General features: G+C 32.9%; 1 protein-coding gene across 1 annotated transcript in view; it reads left to right on the plus strand.

Annotated features, from left to right (window-relative positions):
* LOC149785853 (C-Maf-inducing protein-like) overlaps positions 1-15,912 on the plus strand; it is a 137,050-nt gene extending 121,138 nt beyond the window's left edge. The window contains exon 17 of the mRNA XM_089931142.1: positions 394-15,912. Coding sequence (XP_089787268.1) covers positions 394-447 — 54 coding nt within the window. The 3' untranslated portion in view covers positions 448-15,912. The remainder of the gene's footprint in view (positions 1-393) is intronic.
* The last annotated feature ends 1,617 nt before the right edge of the window (positions 15,913-17,529 follow it).

A 17,529-nucleotide genomic window follows, 5' to 3' on the forward strand; every position in this document is an offset into this window, starting at 1 on the left:
TCACACCTTGGTTGTCATTACTTTGTAGCAATAGATCTATGAGTTTCAACAATTGTGAAAATTTGATTCCAAAATTGCATAGGATGGTTATAGGCACCTTATATCCAGTTTCCGACATGGTCAGGTTAGCAAATGGTCATTTGAGCTTATTTATTGATAATGTGCAGCATTCTTGGACATTTTGCGATCTCTGCTGCAGGCTCATAGGAAGATGCAATATGATTTTTTAAAGGTTTATACTTTTAATGAACATGTTATCTAGATCAAATGGGCTGACTAGATTCTAATAAAGTAATGCTAGGATATTTTTTAGCATTTATGTTGGATTATATGTGAATTAAACATTAAATAATAATGTGGAATTTATTTTTTTTTCCTTCTGTGTCTTTGCAGATGAAACTGCCTGCTTTACAAGAATGTGATGTCCGTTACACAGATGCATGGTGACTAGATTAAGAACAGTTGAACTGTTGTACCTAGACCTTCATGTATGCAGTTTAATGGTAACCACATCAGAAACATTGTGCCATTGAACAGGTGTACTGAGCATTTTACATCTTCTGCACTTTGGAATGGACCCCATCCATTTCTGGATATTAGTCATCAAAGCAGGTCTTTGGATTTTCAAAGTTGATTAATATTTGAGTATTCACCAATTTTAGTACACTACTTTTTTGTTTCTAAACCCGATACTTCCTTTAACATACTAATTGGGCACCAGAAGCCTGAATGATGTTACAGAGTGATTGTGTACAGTCATATATGATAACATGCCATTAGATGTACAACTCTCATGGAATAACTGTGTTTCGACCATAATTAAAAAAATCTGAATTCAGGATTGCAGTTCATTTCATGGCCAGATTCAACACGAGGAGTAATGGCTTTATACAGTCAGTCACAGAAGGAATGTGCTACAGTGTTGATTTAGGACAAATCACATGTAATGATACAAGTTTTGCATCACAGAGGTGCTATTATGGAAGGACTTAAACACATGAACTGTTTATTTGACTTAGTATTGAGACATGTTGTGTCACATTGGTTTACGGTAAGACATAATGGTCAATCATTATTATATATAGTGTTTCATCCAGTGTGTTAGGAATGATTGCAAAAGTATTCTAGAAATGTAGGAATTTGCTGGGCCAAAGGTCATGCAGATTGGCTTATAACAAACAAACAAGCCCAACACTACATGTTAGCAAGAAAAGTTAAGAGGCAAAATACAATTGGTCATTTTGTATATGTTTAAGCAGAATCCAACTGCAGACTGCACAGACCCAGATCTGCGATAACATAATGTGCTGGCAGATCTGGGTCATTGCAGTTTGTTAGGAGCAATCATCTGAGCACACTGTATAGACCCTGATCTCATTGTGGTCTTGACTGATAAGCAAGTACATACAGTATTTTACCTTTATTGAACCTTTTGACAAAATGTTTGTCATAATAATAAAAGAGAAGTTGCTACTGCATACAAAAATTAAAATCATTTTGCTGGTTATCATCAGACAATGAAGTTTTGAAGATGTTTTTGAGACCAAATACATTTCAAAATACATTTCAAAATGCATGAAATAAGAAATTGATTGAGAGAATAAATGCAGAAATTAGTTAATGACTGCATAGTAATAAAAAAGGTTCCATTTTGATTTGTAACTCTTTCATTGCCACCTCATTACATGTAGCTTTTGTAGTGTCAACTAGTTTGACGCTGCTGTAGTAAATCAGGTTCATATATATGATGCCTTACACCAGGGGGGTATATATATATATATATATATATATATATATATATATATATATATATATATATATATATATATATATATATATATATATATATATATATATATATAAAATGTTGACTGTTGCACATGTATATGATGAATAAACTCTGATAGATTTTTTCATCATAGTTTTGGATATATCGATGGACAACTTGGAAGTGCAGATCTTTGCATGGTTGACACTATTTATTTTGGTTGAAGATTTCTTATTAAATAAAAGTTGGGCTTAACAAAAAGGATTCATTTGTTAGTATTGTAGAAAACCTGATTTAGAATGTGCAACTTTGTTCCCAAATCAGATTTTTCTTTCATGAAGCTAATGCATAACTTTGTTCCCAGTTTAGATTTTTCTTTCATAAAGTTAGTGCAAATTTTTTCAAAATGCTATGACTTGTTAGGTGACTATGGTCATTTTATAAAACTTGTTTGTTATGAGATTAATTACATTTTGTACTTTGACATTACCAAAAGTATGCCTATACAGGAACTCCATTAATGCTTCCTCGCAGTTAATTATACAAATGCTTTTTGTTGGATGGGGGGTGAATTGGAGGATTTTAGTCCATTCATGTTACTAATAATAGCAATGGTCTTCATGTTTTTACTAAAGAATGTAGCAAAATATAATTTGTTTGGCCTTTCAGGTTTGTTTTTTTTTATTTAAAGGGAGGCAACTCAAATCGAGGTAGATTATTGGACCAAATAGTAGTGTCTCCATAAGATATTGTTCCACAGATGATAGAAGATGCTTTTGAAGCAAAACCATCACAACCACTCCTCAGATAAAGTTTCAGCTCCTGATATAAATTCTCTAGTTACAGAAAAACAAAATTTAGAAAACATTATCAGGATTATTTAGAGCAGGTTGTTTACAATTATAACGAGGACCACGAAGAGCAGTATCTTTGGAGTTGTGTTCTTCCAGCCGAGTTTATGTAAATTAGAATCAGTGCAATCTTCCAAACCATCAGTCTTGTCAATACCTTATTTATTTGTGTCTGGGCCAGATGCATTATCTTAGAGAGAATTATTTGTATCATCTTGTTAAAGTATAGATTCACTGGCCTTTTAGTCACTTCTTTAGGTCATGATGGAGGGGGGCAACAAAGATATAGGTAAATGTTTAGAAATTTTGAGTAGTTATCTCTCATCGTTATTAGTTCACTGATGGTAATGCATCCAACAATAACAGAAAATGCTTTTTAAAGGAAATCAGCACCTCAATTATGTCTGTAATGATTACTTAGAGCAGCATGTGTACAGTAGTAAAATGGACCATGAATAGCGGTATGTGTCGATTTGTTTATGTATAATTTAATTTTGAATTGCTCTTGTTGATCTTTACAACCAAAGAGACACTGATATGCCTCACATGTCAGTTAATGTTTTAAAAGGTTTTGTTTACATACCTTATTTCCTCTTCTAAAATCATATTTCCCAGTCTATATTATGTATCACAGATTTTCAGTGTAAGGTAACAAAGTAACTTGGGGCGAGAAGTTTGATAACTATTGTATCCTACTACATGATGATTTCCCTTTCCAGACAATCATATCATTTAAGCAGAAGTTAGTTTTGAATCTAGCATAGATAAGGCCAGAAGGCCGATCGTAATCAAGTAAAAGATGATAATATTAAAGTAATGAATAGATGGAATCTGCTCATCCTTTTGATATTAGAATGTGAGACTGCCAATTAAACATATTAGTTTTAGAACCAAAGAAGCATTTCATATAAACAAGAGAATTGGTTATATGGAGGTTCGAGTTGGGCAGATTATATATACTTATAGATGACAAGTCAAATTACTGTTTAGAATTCATTAGAGACTTTAGAATATTAAACTGGGTAAACTTCATGACAATTTATCATCATCTCTAGTCAACTTTAACGTGGTATTTTAAATAGTTTTATTGATTCTCTGTATGCCCTGCTACCAAGGTGGAAGGGGGTTATAGTGGTACCCCCATCCATACATCTGTATCTTATGACTTTCTAATGCGTTACAAGTCCCAGAGCCATGCAGGTTTTCATCTAGATGTGTCTTGGTGAGTACCACATGTATCAATTAAAGTAGTTCAAGGTGACATAATTATCATGCTTCAGTGACTTCAGTTTTGTGTTTTTGTCAGTTTTTCAGGCAATGTCAGTCCTAGAAATCATGCTGCTTGGTTTTTTTTATGCATCTTGATGAGTGCAATATCATTGTACACAAAATAGGTTACTGCAACCAGAATTTTATGCTTAAGTGACATCATTAGGTTTTGTGTTTGGACCAGCTTCCTGGGCATGTATAGATTGCTCTTGGTGAGTTGAACACCATTTAGCCAAAAGTTACAGTGACCTTGATTTCTTCACTGACTTAAGTAAAACTTATTTTTAGGTTAATTTCTAAGTCATTGTTGGCCATCCAAGCATGTAGTTTGGTATGTAGATACATTCTGGTGAGTACAATATTATTTTACCCAAAGTAGGTCACTGAGATAAATTTCATCATTCATTGACCGTGATTAAGTTATATGTTAGGGTCCATTTCTAATGCATATTCGACTTCATGGTCATACAGAAAGTGGGGTGGCAGGGCATTGGTGTTGTCAAATCAGAATCATTTGACTAGTCCAAGATCATTGTACTTGGCTTGAGTGCTAAATTTAAATATAGCAAGCATTTTCTGATAACAGCAGATCCATGACAAAATTCTGATGTGTTCACATTATCATTGTGTTTCACTTACTCAGGAAATGCTGGTGATTGAACAGACATAACCTGTGAAATAACTTGGGCAATATCTAACTTTTATTTGTTTAAAAGTTAGTTGCATCTGCCTTAAAAGTAACCGGTATTAATAAGTCACCTGTCTTGAACAGCCAGTACTTCAGACCCATAAACCAGAATAATTATATATAAGCTTGTATTAAACAACTGTTTGTCTTCAGAGGGCCAATTTTCTCACTTTGTAAGGATGTTTGCTTAGCAGTGGTTTGATTGGAATTATATTTTCATACTGAACGAGAATAAATGCATTTTGCTGCCATCTCCATGTAGCTGATGATAACCGTGAAAAAGTTGTATGGAATTTATGGATGTGAACTAATTTCTCTCAACATATTGTAGACATTTTGAATTATTAATTGTACATAGTTTTAAAATATAAAATGTTTTAGGATATATTAAATATCAGTGTATAGCATACTCAACTTGCCTTTCATGTCAAGTTTATGTCAGTGGTGGCAACATAAAGTTAGGTATATGCCATCATTGTTTCATGTACTTCGATTTTTACCACCAGCATTATTGTGCCAGCTGTACAATTTTCCACTTAATCATATTTGACTGGGACTTTAATCACTCGTATGCACAACAACATGCTTTTTGATGTCAGATCTTCTCATGCCTATGATGTCCAAACATCATTAACGTGGATAAGCATATTGCCCTTCAAACACTAGCGGTATTTTGGAGTTTTACCGTAACACCCTGCAGTGTCCAGTTTTTTTAATTTATTAGGTTGCTGGAACTCAACTGTTCAGTTATGTTTTTGCATGTTTTTAGTGATAACTGTTAATTTATCAGTCTGATAGATAAGTACCATTCAACATGGATGGCCACTTTCATCTTCTGGAAAAGATTCCTTCTTAATACAACAAAAAGGTTTTATGTAACTTGCCAGATTAGAAATCAGCACATTTTGACATTTTAAAAAGAAAAGAACATAAGCATATAAACCTGTTTTGAATAAATTGATACAAGTTGCCAATTCATCTTTTTGCCCTTTTCCATGTCCATATTCTAGTTTTGTTTCATATTTTGGATGCTATTAATAGATTGTATTCATCTTATCCTTATTTTGTTTGGACTATAACATGCCATTGCGTTTTCTTTATAATGTTAAATAAACATGTCACAACTTGTATACATTTTTTTTTTGTTGGTTGAAAAGCTGATTGTTCTTTGCATGATTTCTCAATTAAGTCTTCATTCCTTGGAGAGGAACCTATTCAGGTAGTAATGTTGAGTGGTTTTCAAAAAGCAGGCATTATTCAGTGTTTAAAGTAAGCAATATTCAGTGTTTAAAGCAAATGATATTTATGTTTAAAGCATGCAATATTCAGTGGTTTAAAAAAGCAGTATTCAGTGTTTAAAGCAGGCAGTATTCAGTGTTTAAAGCAGACGATATTTAGTGTTTAAAGCAGGCAGTATTCAGTGTTTAAAGCAGACGATATTTAGTGTTTAAAGCAGGCAGTATTCAGTGTTTAAAGCAGACGATATTTAGTGTTTAAAGCAGGCAATATTCAGTGTTTAAAGCAAATGATATTTAGTGTTTAAAGCATGCAGTATTCAGTGGTTTATAAAAGCAGTATTTAGTGTTTAAAGCAGACGGTATTTAGTGTTTAAAGCAGGCAGTATTCAGTGTTTAAAGCAGATGATATTCAGTGTTTAAAGCAGATGATATTCTGTGTTTAAAGCAGATGATATTCTGTGTTTAAAGCAGACAATATTAAGTGGGTAAAGCAGACAATATTAAGTGTGTAAAGCCAACATGCTTTCTTTCTTGTCATGGTAATGTCCTTGAAGACAATCTAATATTCAGTAACAGACTCATTTTCTTTAGAAGAAAATGAAACTTTTTGTCTTTTCCACATGACGTTGGTGCTTTACTGATTTTTCCACGACATTGGTGCTTGACTGACAAAAATGTCAAAATGTGCTAATGATATTACATTAGGTTCAATACAAGATGGATCTGAAAAATTGGTGGTGGTAGTACTGAGAAAAAACCTGACACTGATACCATTATATCAGATTAAAAATAAAAAATGTTTTCACTCAAAATATATTTGGAGAGAGTTTTGAAAGCCCAGAAAAAACTGACTCTCTGGATTCTGGAACCAGGAATGGAACCAGGAACCATCAGGGATTTACAAATCCTGTGTTTGAAGCCCAGGAGCTACCAGAATGACAGGACTGCGCTATTACCATTTATACTCCCCTGTAGGTCAGATCTGACAATATACCCATAATGTACCACCAGTTCGTGGTCTATGTTCCAGTGATCCAGATTTGCCAGAGCATTAAGCAATGACAGATCTGGGTCTATGCAGTTTGGTCTGACTTACAAGTAAGTATATAGGTAATTTTGAATTCAGGTCTCAACACTACATGATACGAGGGTTGATCAGAAAATTCTATAACAAAGTGCTATTCAAAAATGGTTTATCTGCCATTTTGCCATCTCATCTAAATTATGATGTACAAGAAAAATGATGTTCGTATGATGAAATCTGGACATTTTCAATTATAGGCAGTAGAAATACTTATGCTTGGCTGCTTTGTTCAGGGGATACAGTATTTGTTCCTGAACTTTGTGATCAAGCCATATAGTTATACATTTTTCAGACATCCCTGTAACTATAAAAATATTTCACAAAAAGGAAAAATTCTGAAATACTTATAAAAATGAAGGAAAAATCAGTTTTATATTCAAGTACGTTCTCGTGACTACTTGGCTTCCAGTTCCTTAGAATGATGTCAATAATGAAAAAAAATGCTGTATAAACTAACAAAACAATCATCCAAGGTACTGAGTGTAAACTGAGTTACAAGGACTTTTCCTGATAGTCTCTTGGGCTTGACATTGCCTGATAGTCTGTTGGGCTATCATTTGATTTTGCTATTTGTTGGACCCAGGACTAAGGAGTCAAGTTTAATTGCTGAGGTACACGAGTGCAAATTCCCAATGAAGTTGATTCTCCTGCGGGTTTTTGTTTAGCACATTAAAGAGTACTGTACTGATTAATCCAAACTACTAGATTAACATTTGTCTTTATTTTCAGGTCATATTGTCATCATATATAAAGTAGGTTATTTCTGCTTTGTGACTAATTTTAGTGGTTATGAATTATTCATTATCCAAGAAACAAAAGAAAAGCTGTACTTTGCATGTCAAGTTAATAAACAAGATTTTTTTCTCATTGAGACCAATTAATTAATGTCTTCACTTTTTTAAGTATAAAATGTACAATTCTATTTTATTTTGTTGTTTTGGATATTTTGTGTATTGCAGTTTATATAATGTAACCTTGAATATTCATATGGCCTTATTTAATGTGGTCTGTTGTGTTAAATGGTCACTTTCTATGTGAGTAGATATTGTGTAGTATTCCCTTTATTTTTCTTCATTCAGTCAGTTTTTACATCAGCTAGATAATGAAACACTGGTTGAATTGTTGTACGTGAGCATGTCTGATTTAAGATGTATAACAACTGAGTGTGATTGGATCATAGTAAAATTCATTTAGGTCATGTGGGGCATTCAGCACCAATTATTTCAGTAATGGGAGTACATTTTTAGAATTTGTTTCTACATACCATTAAATGTCAATTATTCACTTTATTTGGATCCTCATATATCCATATTCCATAGGTAGATAATTATTTACATGCCCCATTAAGTACATATGGCAAAATCACTGTTAAAGTAGATGGACATTTTTGGATGAGATGAACCTAAAGGTATGATCCAGTACAAAGCAGATTGAATGTCATGTGCTCCTGATGTCACAATGAAAGCTACACATGTTAATAAAATAATTCTTACTACCCTATATTGCAACAAATAGACTTGACTCGCTCTTTTCTTGAACAAATTTTGTACCTGGCTGCCATTGTAAAAGTCCATAGTGATCTTTAATTTTCATCTGAGAGCTCCTTTATGATAGGGTGCAGAACATTCAAAATACAAGATTTAATATATTTTGGTTGAACAAAATTAGTATTAAATTTTAAAACAACCCTTCATATTATATTTAAGATGTGAAAATGTACATACATGACCTGTATGACTGGTACTATAGTCATTTCGAGAGTGACGTGAACTGGGGATGAATTTTTTTTTCATTTTAATTTTATTATCCAATATCTAGACATATTAATCAAAGCCTTTAGTTTTGTTTGTTCAAGAAATACTTGTGTACATTCATAGGAATGCCTTTTGTGGGCGAGAGAAAAGATAAGAATAAGAGTTTATTTTGAATTTAGTGTAAACTGATTGTACAGAGTACTGGATTGCATGTACAGAGCTTGTAAGTACTGTACAGAGCATGAAAGTACTGTTCAGAGCTTGAAACTAGGGTAAATGATTCTCACCATTTAAACAGTTAATGATGTTGACATTTGATACAGGGAAAAACCCCTTACAAAGCACTTTATTTGGTACAGGGGAATCCCCTTTACAAGCACTTTGTTATAAAAAAAAAGTTTCAATTGTGCGCTATACTGTGGTTTGGTGCATAATGCAGTGATAATTAAGGACCTCAACTGCTATAGTGAGTTTTTTATGTGAACTGGTTCCATTGTTGTCTTGAAGTCTTAGATCTGTGTATTATATTATTGCTTTCCCAGCAGTTTACATTGAAAAGAGTTCACAGGGACTGAATCAGGTTATACAGTGACAGGAATAAGACTTTTATACTAATCGCACACCCTCCCATTTGTTTGCACACCACTCCCACCTTCCATTCTGATTTTAAAAACAAAAAGTGTCAAGGGTATAGAAAATTTTACAAAACTTAGTCATTTCTTTCATCAATCAATAATTTCTTACCTGATTGTCACCAGGAAGAACCAAACACTGTCACCTTCTTGTTTTGAATCAAACAGTCATTTCTTAATTACAAGGTCAGGTTTGTGTTTTCAAGCAACAGATGCACTATATATAGCTCACCATCTTTTTTCAATAATTCTTTCAATTTTGGAGTTGTATGTCTTTGGACACATACATCTTTTAATTGTTCACTTTTGTTTAGAAATATTAAAACTAGATATTGCAAATATTGGATACAGATGATACATTTGTTATTGAAATGGACTGTTCTAAAAACCAGAGAAGGACAGTAAGCGTTCTGTTTGTTTACATCAAGATTTTCCATTTGGTTTTAAATGCCATTAAGTTGGCAGTGTTAGAGAACCTCTGATGACATTGAGCTTAGTCATTTCATTCATCAATTTACAATCTCTAAGTTTTGTACGCTTTTTATATCCTTGACACTTTTAAAATCAGTAGGAGGGTTCAAACAAGAGCAAATACTTTATATAAATCTATGTACCACCAGTAGGCTGTTTTCCTCAAAGTCTGATGTTCTTTTCTTTGGAGTATTTAGAATCTTTGGTTCAGTATGCCAGTCAAAATCTGCCTTTTAGAAAGCCAAAGATCTGAAAAAGTTCTTTTTCAAAGTTAAATATCAACACCATGCTACTATGTTTTACTATGTCCAGCTTGTAATGTTGATGTTATTCCATCAGAGAAAATTATTTATTCCTAGCTGATTTCATGTCATGAATATTAAAAAACTCCTGTCAATGAGCTACCTTGGGATTTTGACCTTTGACAAAGTTTTGCAGCAGGGGATGGGCTGCCTTTTAGTCTTAGGTGATTTGCTGCCAAGTCTTAAGTGATTGGGCTACCTAAATAGTCTTAACTTATTAGGCTACCTAAATAGTCTTAACTTATTAGGCTACCTAAATAGTCTTAAGTGATTGGGCTACCTAAATAGTCTTAACTTACTGGGCTACCTAAATAGTCTTAACTTATTAGGCTACCTAAATAGTCTTAAGTGACTGGGCTACCTAAATAGTCTTAACTTATTAGGCTACCTAAATAGTCTTAACTTATTAGGCTACCTAAATAGTCTTAACTTATTAGGCTACCTAAATAGTCTTAGGTGATTGGTTGATGAGGTAAAATGGCAAGGGAAATAGTGGCCAGATGTTACTACTGAAGCAATCAATTTTAAATTTCTTTTTGTATTTCAAAATATGGCTGCTGGCAGTCATTTGCTTTAATTATTTTCTTAAGCTTCCTTTTTGTATGATGATATGAAAATAATGTAAATTGTTAAGACCTCAACACTGATAAAAAATTTGCATCACATTTTTCTGGAAGTAGACTATAATGTATCAGAAATTGGTAAAAGTAGAGACAGTGGTAAGAGTGTTCAACCACATCAGCTGAAGCACATTTTTTTGGTCTGACAGTGACTTCGTAATTAATATGTATTGCCTGAAATAGATGATATATTAAGGATGAGAGAATATATGTATTAATTCATTGATTCCATGTAGGGATCACTTTCAACACATCAGAATTCACAATTGCTTGTGATTATATACACAACATATTCTGCCATCTAAATTCATCAGGAACATTTAAATGATTTTAATGGATTGGAGTCTTTTGAAAGGCTGTCCTATCTTTATATAGCATTTGGGTAATGGATTAGATCCCCATTTTTCTGGTAGGTAAAGGACATATGGTTTACTCTTTCTTTGTGTATAGTCTTGCTTTAACATTCTGGCAATACAGAAAAATAGTGTGAGTGAAAATGTTATGCTTTTTTAAATACAACAATTCCTGCATGATAACCATCCTACAAAAACAAATGAACAAGGATTGAATGCAACCATGCTTACAGACCCAGTCCACATGGTGGATGCATCAATACACAATCCTGATTACATAGTTATTACTTTTTTGACAAATATTCACAAAAATTGATAATTTTCATTAGTACACTATAATAATTTAATGTCTAAGTAATTTTTCATATATTTAGAGGGATATTGATAATTGCTTATGGTCATAAACAAACATTATTTTTACATGTCTCAATCCTTTGTAATGTTTTTGGTCTGAACCCTCTGAGCCCTCAGTACTCTTAGTAAAAATTGATTATATCAGTGATAGTGTACAGCACAGTATTGCTGTGTGTAGTTGATTTAACTCATTAACCCCTGGCGCTGCGTTTACACATCAGGAGGTAGTAGCCTACTGCCGAGCTCTGTATTGTCAAGGTCATGTATGATACACTAAAGTGGGTGATATTATAGATAGGTAGATAGATGTAGCTCTACAATGATACCAAATAATCTGGATGTTCTAGTTGCACTACAAAGTACAGAGGGAAAAACCTAATATTTTGGACCCGATTTTTTTTCCACCCAAAAATAGCTCATGGTTGGAATCCGATTTTGTGTCTGGATTTTAGACCTTTCAGCCCCAGCCTTAAGGCAGTCTGGTCTGAACTGCACACAGACAAGCGAACCTTTGCAAAAAGTAGGATAAGATGGCCATTTGGAATAAAGAGTGGTTTCAATACGAAAAATGATGGGTCCATTAAGTAAAAGAACGTTTACCCTTCTGCTCCTGCATGAGTGAAATATCCAATGAAAAATGATGTTTCTAGCACAACTAGGCATTAGGTTAACGGGAAATCTCTTGGAAGTCAGTGTGTTAGGATGTATTCAGAAATAGCCACCAAAATGTGTTTAATGCTCACATTTGACGCGAAAACAACAAAAACCTCCAGGGGTTAATGAGTTAATGTATATAATAAACAGGTTATTGAATTTGTACTGAAATTCCTGGCATAAAGAGCCTTCATATTAGTACAAATGATGCTGATTTGCTATCAAAACAGTTGAGAGTTTATAAAATAAAAAAATTACACGATCTCTTTTCCAGTGTGACATTTCATTTTGTAAACATTGCAGCAGATGTCACACATAATATCAGTGACATCATGAGAAAGTCACCCATTGCTGACTTTGCCCAATTTTTTTAATGTCCAGCATTTTGTATGTCAAGATCATTTTAATCTTGATTTATTTTCTATAATTTAATGTTTAAAATGGTTGCTTTGTAGAAATATGAAGAAACCATGATAATAAATACTGGGTTTAAACAAGTAATTACATTGTTTTCAATTTCAGACCAAATATAAAGAAATCATGATAATAAATACTGGGTTTAAACAAGTAATTACATTGGTTTCAATTTCAGACCAAATTAAAAGAAACCATGATAATAAATACTGGGTTTAAACAAGTAATTACACTGGTTTCAATTTCAGACCAAATATAAAGAAACCATGATAATAAATACTGGGTTTAAACAAGTAATTACATTAGTCTCAATTTTAGCAGGGCAAGTTTTACATTAAGTTTAGACTTAAGACATCTGATTGGTCTGTTTTTGGGTCAAACCTGAATTTCAGCTGATCAGATTGCTAGATTCTAAACAAAAAAATGTTCAAGTCTGGGCTGAAGTTCTGTCGGTGAAATTCAGATCTGGTCAGTTAATGCAGATCTCGCTCATTAAAATGTTGTTCATGGCGCCATAAAAGAGGCCCGTGTTAAAAGAGAAAGACTTATGTTGAGGGATGGTCCAACAAGGCAACGTCCTCGTAGTACATTTAAACACAAAACTGAGTGTTTAATTACATCATAATTGGTTCTTATAAGCCAAGAATTAAAATAGTACCAAATAAAATAAGTTGTAATGATTAACAAAACCAAAATGTGATTATGACTATACTGGCATTATAAAAGGGACACCAGTACACTGAAGGACTTTATAGTGAGGGTCCCCACTTGATGATGATATAATGGATATCTAAATTTACCACAAGGCTATGGTCATATAGGTTCATATACATTTTCTGGATTACACCTTATGACATCACAATGTTGTACAAGACAAGGCATAATGGTTTGAAGAGTTGAAATAAGAGTCAGTTCTTTTCATCATTTTATGGGGTGTATTTTTGCTTTAATAAATGTCTTTTTCATCATGTGATAAATGGAGTCTTGTATAATTGTTTATTTATTATCATGGTTTTTATTTTTAAGCATTAACCCCCCCCCCCCCCCGACATTAAGGCATACCATTAATAACATTTCCCAAGATAAATGAATTTTGGAAACCTTTCAGCATCATATAGACTTATTTAGTGAAGGGTACTCCGAAGGTAAATTTTTTCTTAATATTTGTATCAAATAGTTATCAGAAAAGTGTATGAGATCAGTGATGACAGTAATTTCCAGTATAAACACACTCAGATGCAATTCATCACATGACACATTGGGTTATAACAGGGTCACTTGAGGGCTGAGCTATTTTTTTGACTCTCCTAGTCATAGACCAGAAAAATCTTACAAAATGGTCTGTTGTCTGTCCAGTAGCACAAGATTCTTATAGCTACTCAGATGAAACTACCTAAAAGATTACATTGAAACTTGACATTCATTCATTCCATGGTTTAATTGGTTCGAATTGAAAATGGTGCCACTTGGAATATGGCAGCCATCTTGAAAATCTTGTCAAATGACTTCTTATGATTTCTGGTTGGTAAAAAAAATATGAATATGGTACTGAACTGACTTCCATTATGGTCGCCATGATGACCAGCTTGAAATCTTTTTTATGGGTACTTCACCAAGAAATCTTGTCCTTTTGATAATGTGCTTTCACCAAAAGTCTTCTTATTATGTCTAATTGGTGCCAATCCTGTATTCAGTATGGCCATGATGGCAGCCATCTTTAAAATCTTAACTCATCAGTTAAAAGGAAAAAAATGGAGTGCCAGTCCCTTCAAGTAACTCTTGTTGTCTTAGGTGTCCCTTATTCCATGATACGAATCCGACCTAATGCAAATAAAAAATAATTCAGTTTCAGAAACCTGTTGCTGACAGATCATGATCAGTGTTCTTACACAGGAATTAATAAGTTTCATCAAGCATTGGGCTATCATAATCATGTAATATAAATTTACAGTAAAATTATTACGATAAAATTTACATGCATTTTGTTTTTTTTCCCCATTCATCAAATTTATAACCATTCTCATTATACAAGGATTGATACAAAACATCTTCATCAAATTTGCAATAATTTTCATTGTAAAGCTGTTTAGTACATAACACAGTTGGAAGTTATGGACCCCAAGTTCTGCATTATAGTGTGGGTTCCCTATATTGCCGTCATACAGTGGAACCTAACGTTAATGCCGTTCTTTTCAGCCATTAAACTGTTTTGTTTGAAGTGGGATCACCTTAAGGTAAAATGTTTGAAAGTAATCACCCCCCAGAAGGTAGATACTGGGCTGCACTGTACTGATATACTGTATAGTGATGGACCGGTATATTACATTTACCTTTGAAGATTTCCACTACTTACCTGATTTTGTAAATAATGAATTTACTCCTGTAGACCAACATCTAGTGTTTCTTCACGTTTGCATTTAGGTGTACATTATACTTTAAACTGGTAATGAGGAAGAAATTTTCCACGTTTTTGTAGACATTTTTAAAAAAATCACGACAGTATCTTAAATCATCATGGTAGTTTTTCACTTTTATTTGAATCAAACATTTAAGAAAAATTAAAGTGTGAAAGTTATTAATGTGTGCACATTTATGCATGATTACCACAAATGGTTGGTTCTTTTGCATCCCAGGGAAACTGCAGTTGCTCAGTGGTCAAGCTGTTGTACTCAGAAGGGTGCTGGTTTGATTTCTACCATCAGATATTGGGTACTGGGTTATGTATATGGGCAAGGCAGTTTACTCTACTTTCTTCTGTGCATTATAACCTTCAAGAGAGTCAGTCTAGCATAAAATCAGTTACAAAACCACTAATTTCTGAGGAAATTTAATTTACAAAACAATGTATGCTATAATAGTATCTATAATTATTGTAAATGTTCACAAAAAAATTATCGGATGTTTATGCCTTACGTTTTGAGATGGAAGAAACCTTTTGTTGTGGCTTTGACATAGATTGTATTTTGAGGCAAAGCCATTTTACAGATCTATAAGAATTCATTAGTAGGTCATAACAGCAGGTCACTTTGGTCTCTATCACTATTAACCGGTTTATATGGATCATGTATTTTAATTTGTATAATTCATTCTATATGTGGAATCAAGTGATTATTAGGGTAATATGTACAAGCATTGAAAAGAATCAGTGGTTCACAGTTGTCATCGTAAAGAAAAGCTTCTTGACTTCAGAGTACCTTTGTAAGAGCTATGATATAAATATATTGTTTCATTATTAGTAAGAATCAGGAGATGCATTCTGTGAACAAAATGGTCCAGGCTGCATCACTTCTAGTGCAATTACACATTTGAACAAGAATTGTTTGATGGAGTCTTTCTTTCTTTTTTGTTTTCTTGTTATTTATTTGTATACAACTTGGATGTGGTCCAAGTTTTTCTTCATTTTGTGAATAAAAACGTGTACTACTGCATTTGCGCTAATAAAACTTCTAATGAAAAGGTACCGATTGTTTTGTTTTTCCATCCTATCCTAATTGTTGATGATTTGGGCAAGGTATCTATTGTAACGTGTCAAAACAATGAATCTGGTATATCGGTCAGAGATGACACAAGTGAGTGTAAAACTTGAAAGAGTCTAATGTTACGACTCCATTGTCATAAACTAACAAACAGAAAGAAGCAAGACCAACAAGCTTGAAAAATTTAACAAATGATTTAATTATCAAAGTCATGAAATGAAAATCTAAAAGGACCTTATAGTATTTTGAATTGAATCCAAAATGATTCTAAAACAATATTCAAGTCCAGAAGAATCAAATGTTCCCAGTTCAAAGTAAAAAATTGCACTTTGTTGGATTTGACCTCAAGTTGTCTTTAAAGGGAGGTGACCATACTTAACTGCTCTTTAAGTGTCTAAGAATAACTTAAAATTTATTGCTGAAAATTGTATCTGTGTCTAGTGAATGCTAGTAAAAAAAGTATATATTTTCACTCCATAGAAATATCAGTATTATTTCTCTCAGAAAATCCAGTAATTCTCAGCCTAGCTTAAAATAAAGAGAGGATAATTGGTTGAAACAAGTGATTAATATGTTTCATCTCATGGGTGAAAATATTTGTATATTATCAGTGTCTATTGATGACCAGTGAAATAATGTATGATGATGATGCACAATCATTTAAAAATATTAGATACATTTTTATTTACACCAGTGAAATATCAAAATTATTTCTCACAGCCTATTATAAAATAAAGTTGCTCACCTTCCAGTTAATTTACAAGGACATTTGAAAATAGATAATAAAAAAAATCTGAATCTGAACAAAGGTTAATTTATGCTTACAAGCAGTGAAAATAATTTAAATAAATGGGAAATAAAGGATGAATTTCAAAGTAAAATCAGTATTTATCTTTTTTGTTCTTCTAAAAGATGTCGAAGAGCACCAGAAGAAAATTTAATCATTCAAGATAGTTAACTTCATCAGTGAAGGAATCTTTGAGTATTGTCCAGTATATTTAGACTCATCGCTTAATGGAAAGAGATTCCTGTAATGCTAATGATTGTAAAAAGTGTAGTTGAAGGCACAGGGACATCAACAATTAAACAACCAGTACACATTTTATTGATCAAGCATTCTTTTGAAACATTTCTTATTTCCTCATTTTATCATTATTTTTTTATAAAAGAAATCTGTTTGAAAGTTATGAAACTTTTACTCAATGCAGATGATGGCAAACCTAGTTCAAATGACACAAATGAAATTTAGGGTCCAATTTAGTTGATGCCATTTTGTTATCTTTCAGTTTGTTTTGTAATCTGTTCAAGTTGTTGATTGGAAGAAGTGAACTAATTACTGATGTCACAGTGTGAATTTCACCTTCTGACAGTGATTTGGAAATTTTCCCAGACCTTGCATTTAAAAGGATTACTTGCATCTTTGTTTGTTTCTTGTCCATTTTATCCAGCTCTTTTCAATTATGTCTTTACCACTTACCTCGTTCTATGTTCCATTTGCAAGTTATCTTCAATTCCTGTTTGAACTCTTTACTTTCAGCAGAAATGGAATTATTCACCTTTGGTAATTCTATGTAAATTGCATTATATGTGGACCCCTCTCT

Source organism: Sinohyriopsis cumingii, chromosome 13 (assembly GCF_028554795.1).
Source record: "Sinohyriopsis cumingii isolate HCF-2022 chromosome 13, ASM2855479v2, whole genome shotgun sequence".
In the NCBI taxonomy this organism is placed as follows: Eukaryota; Metazoa; Mollusca; class Bivalvia; order Unionida; family Unionidae; genus Sinohyriopsis; species Sinohyriopsis cumingii.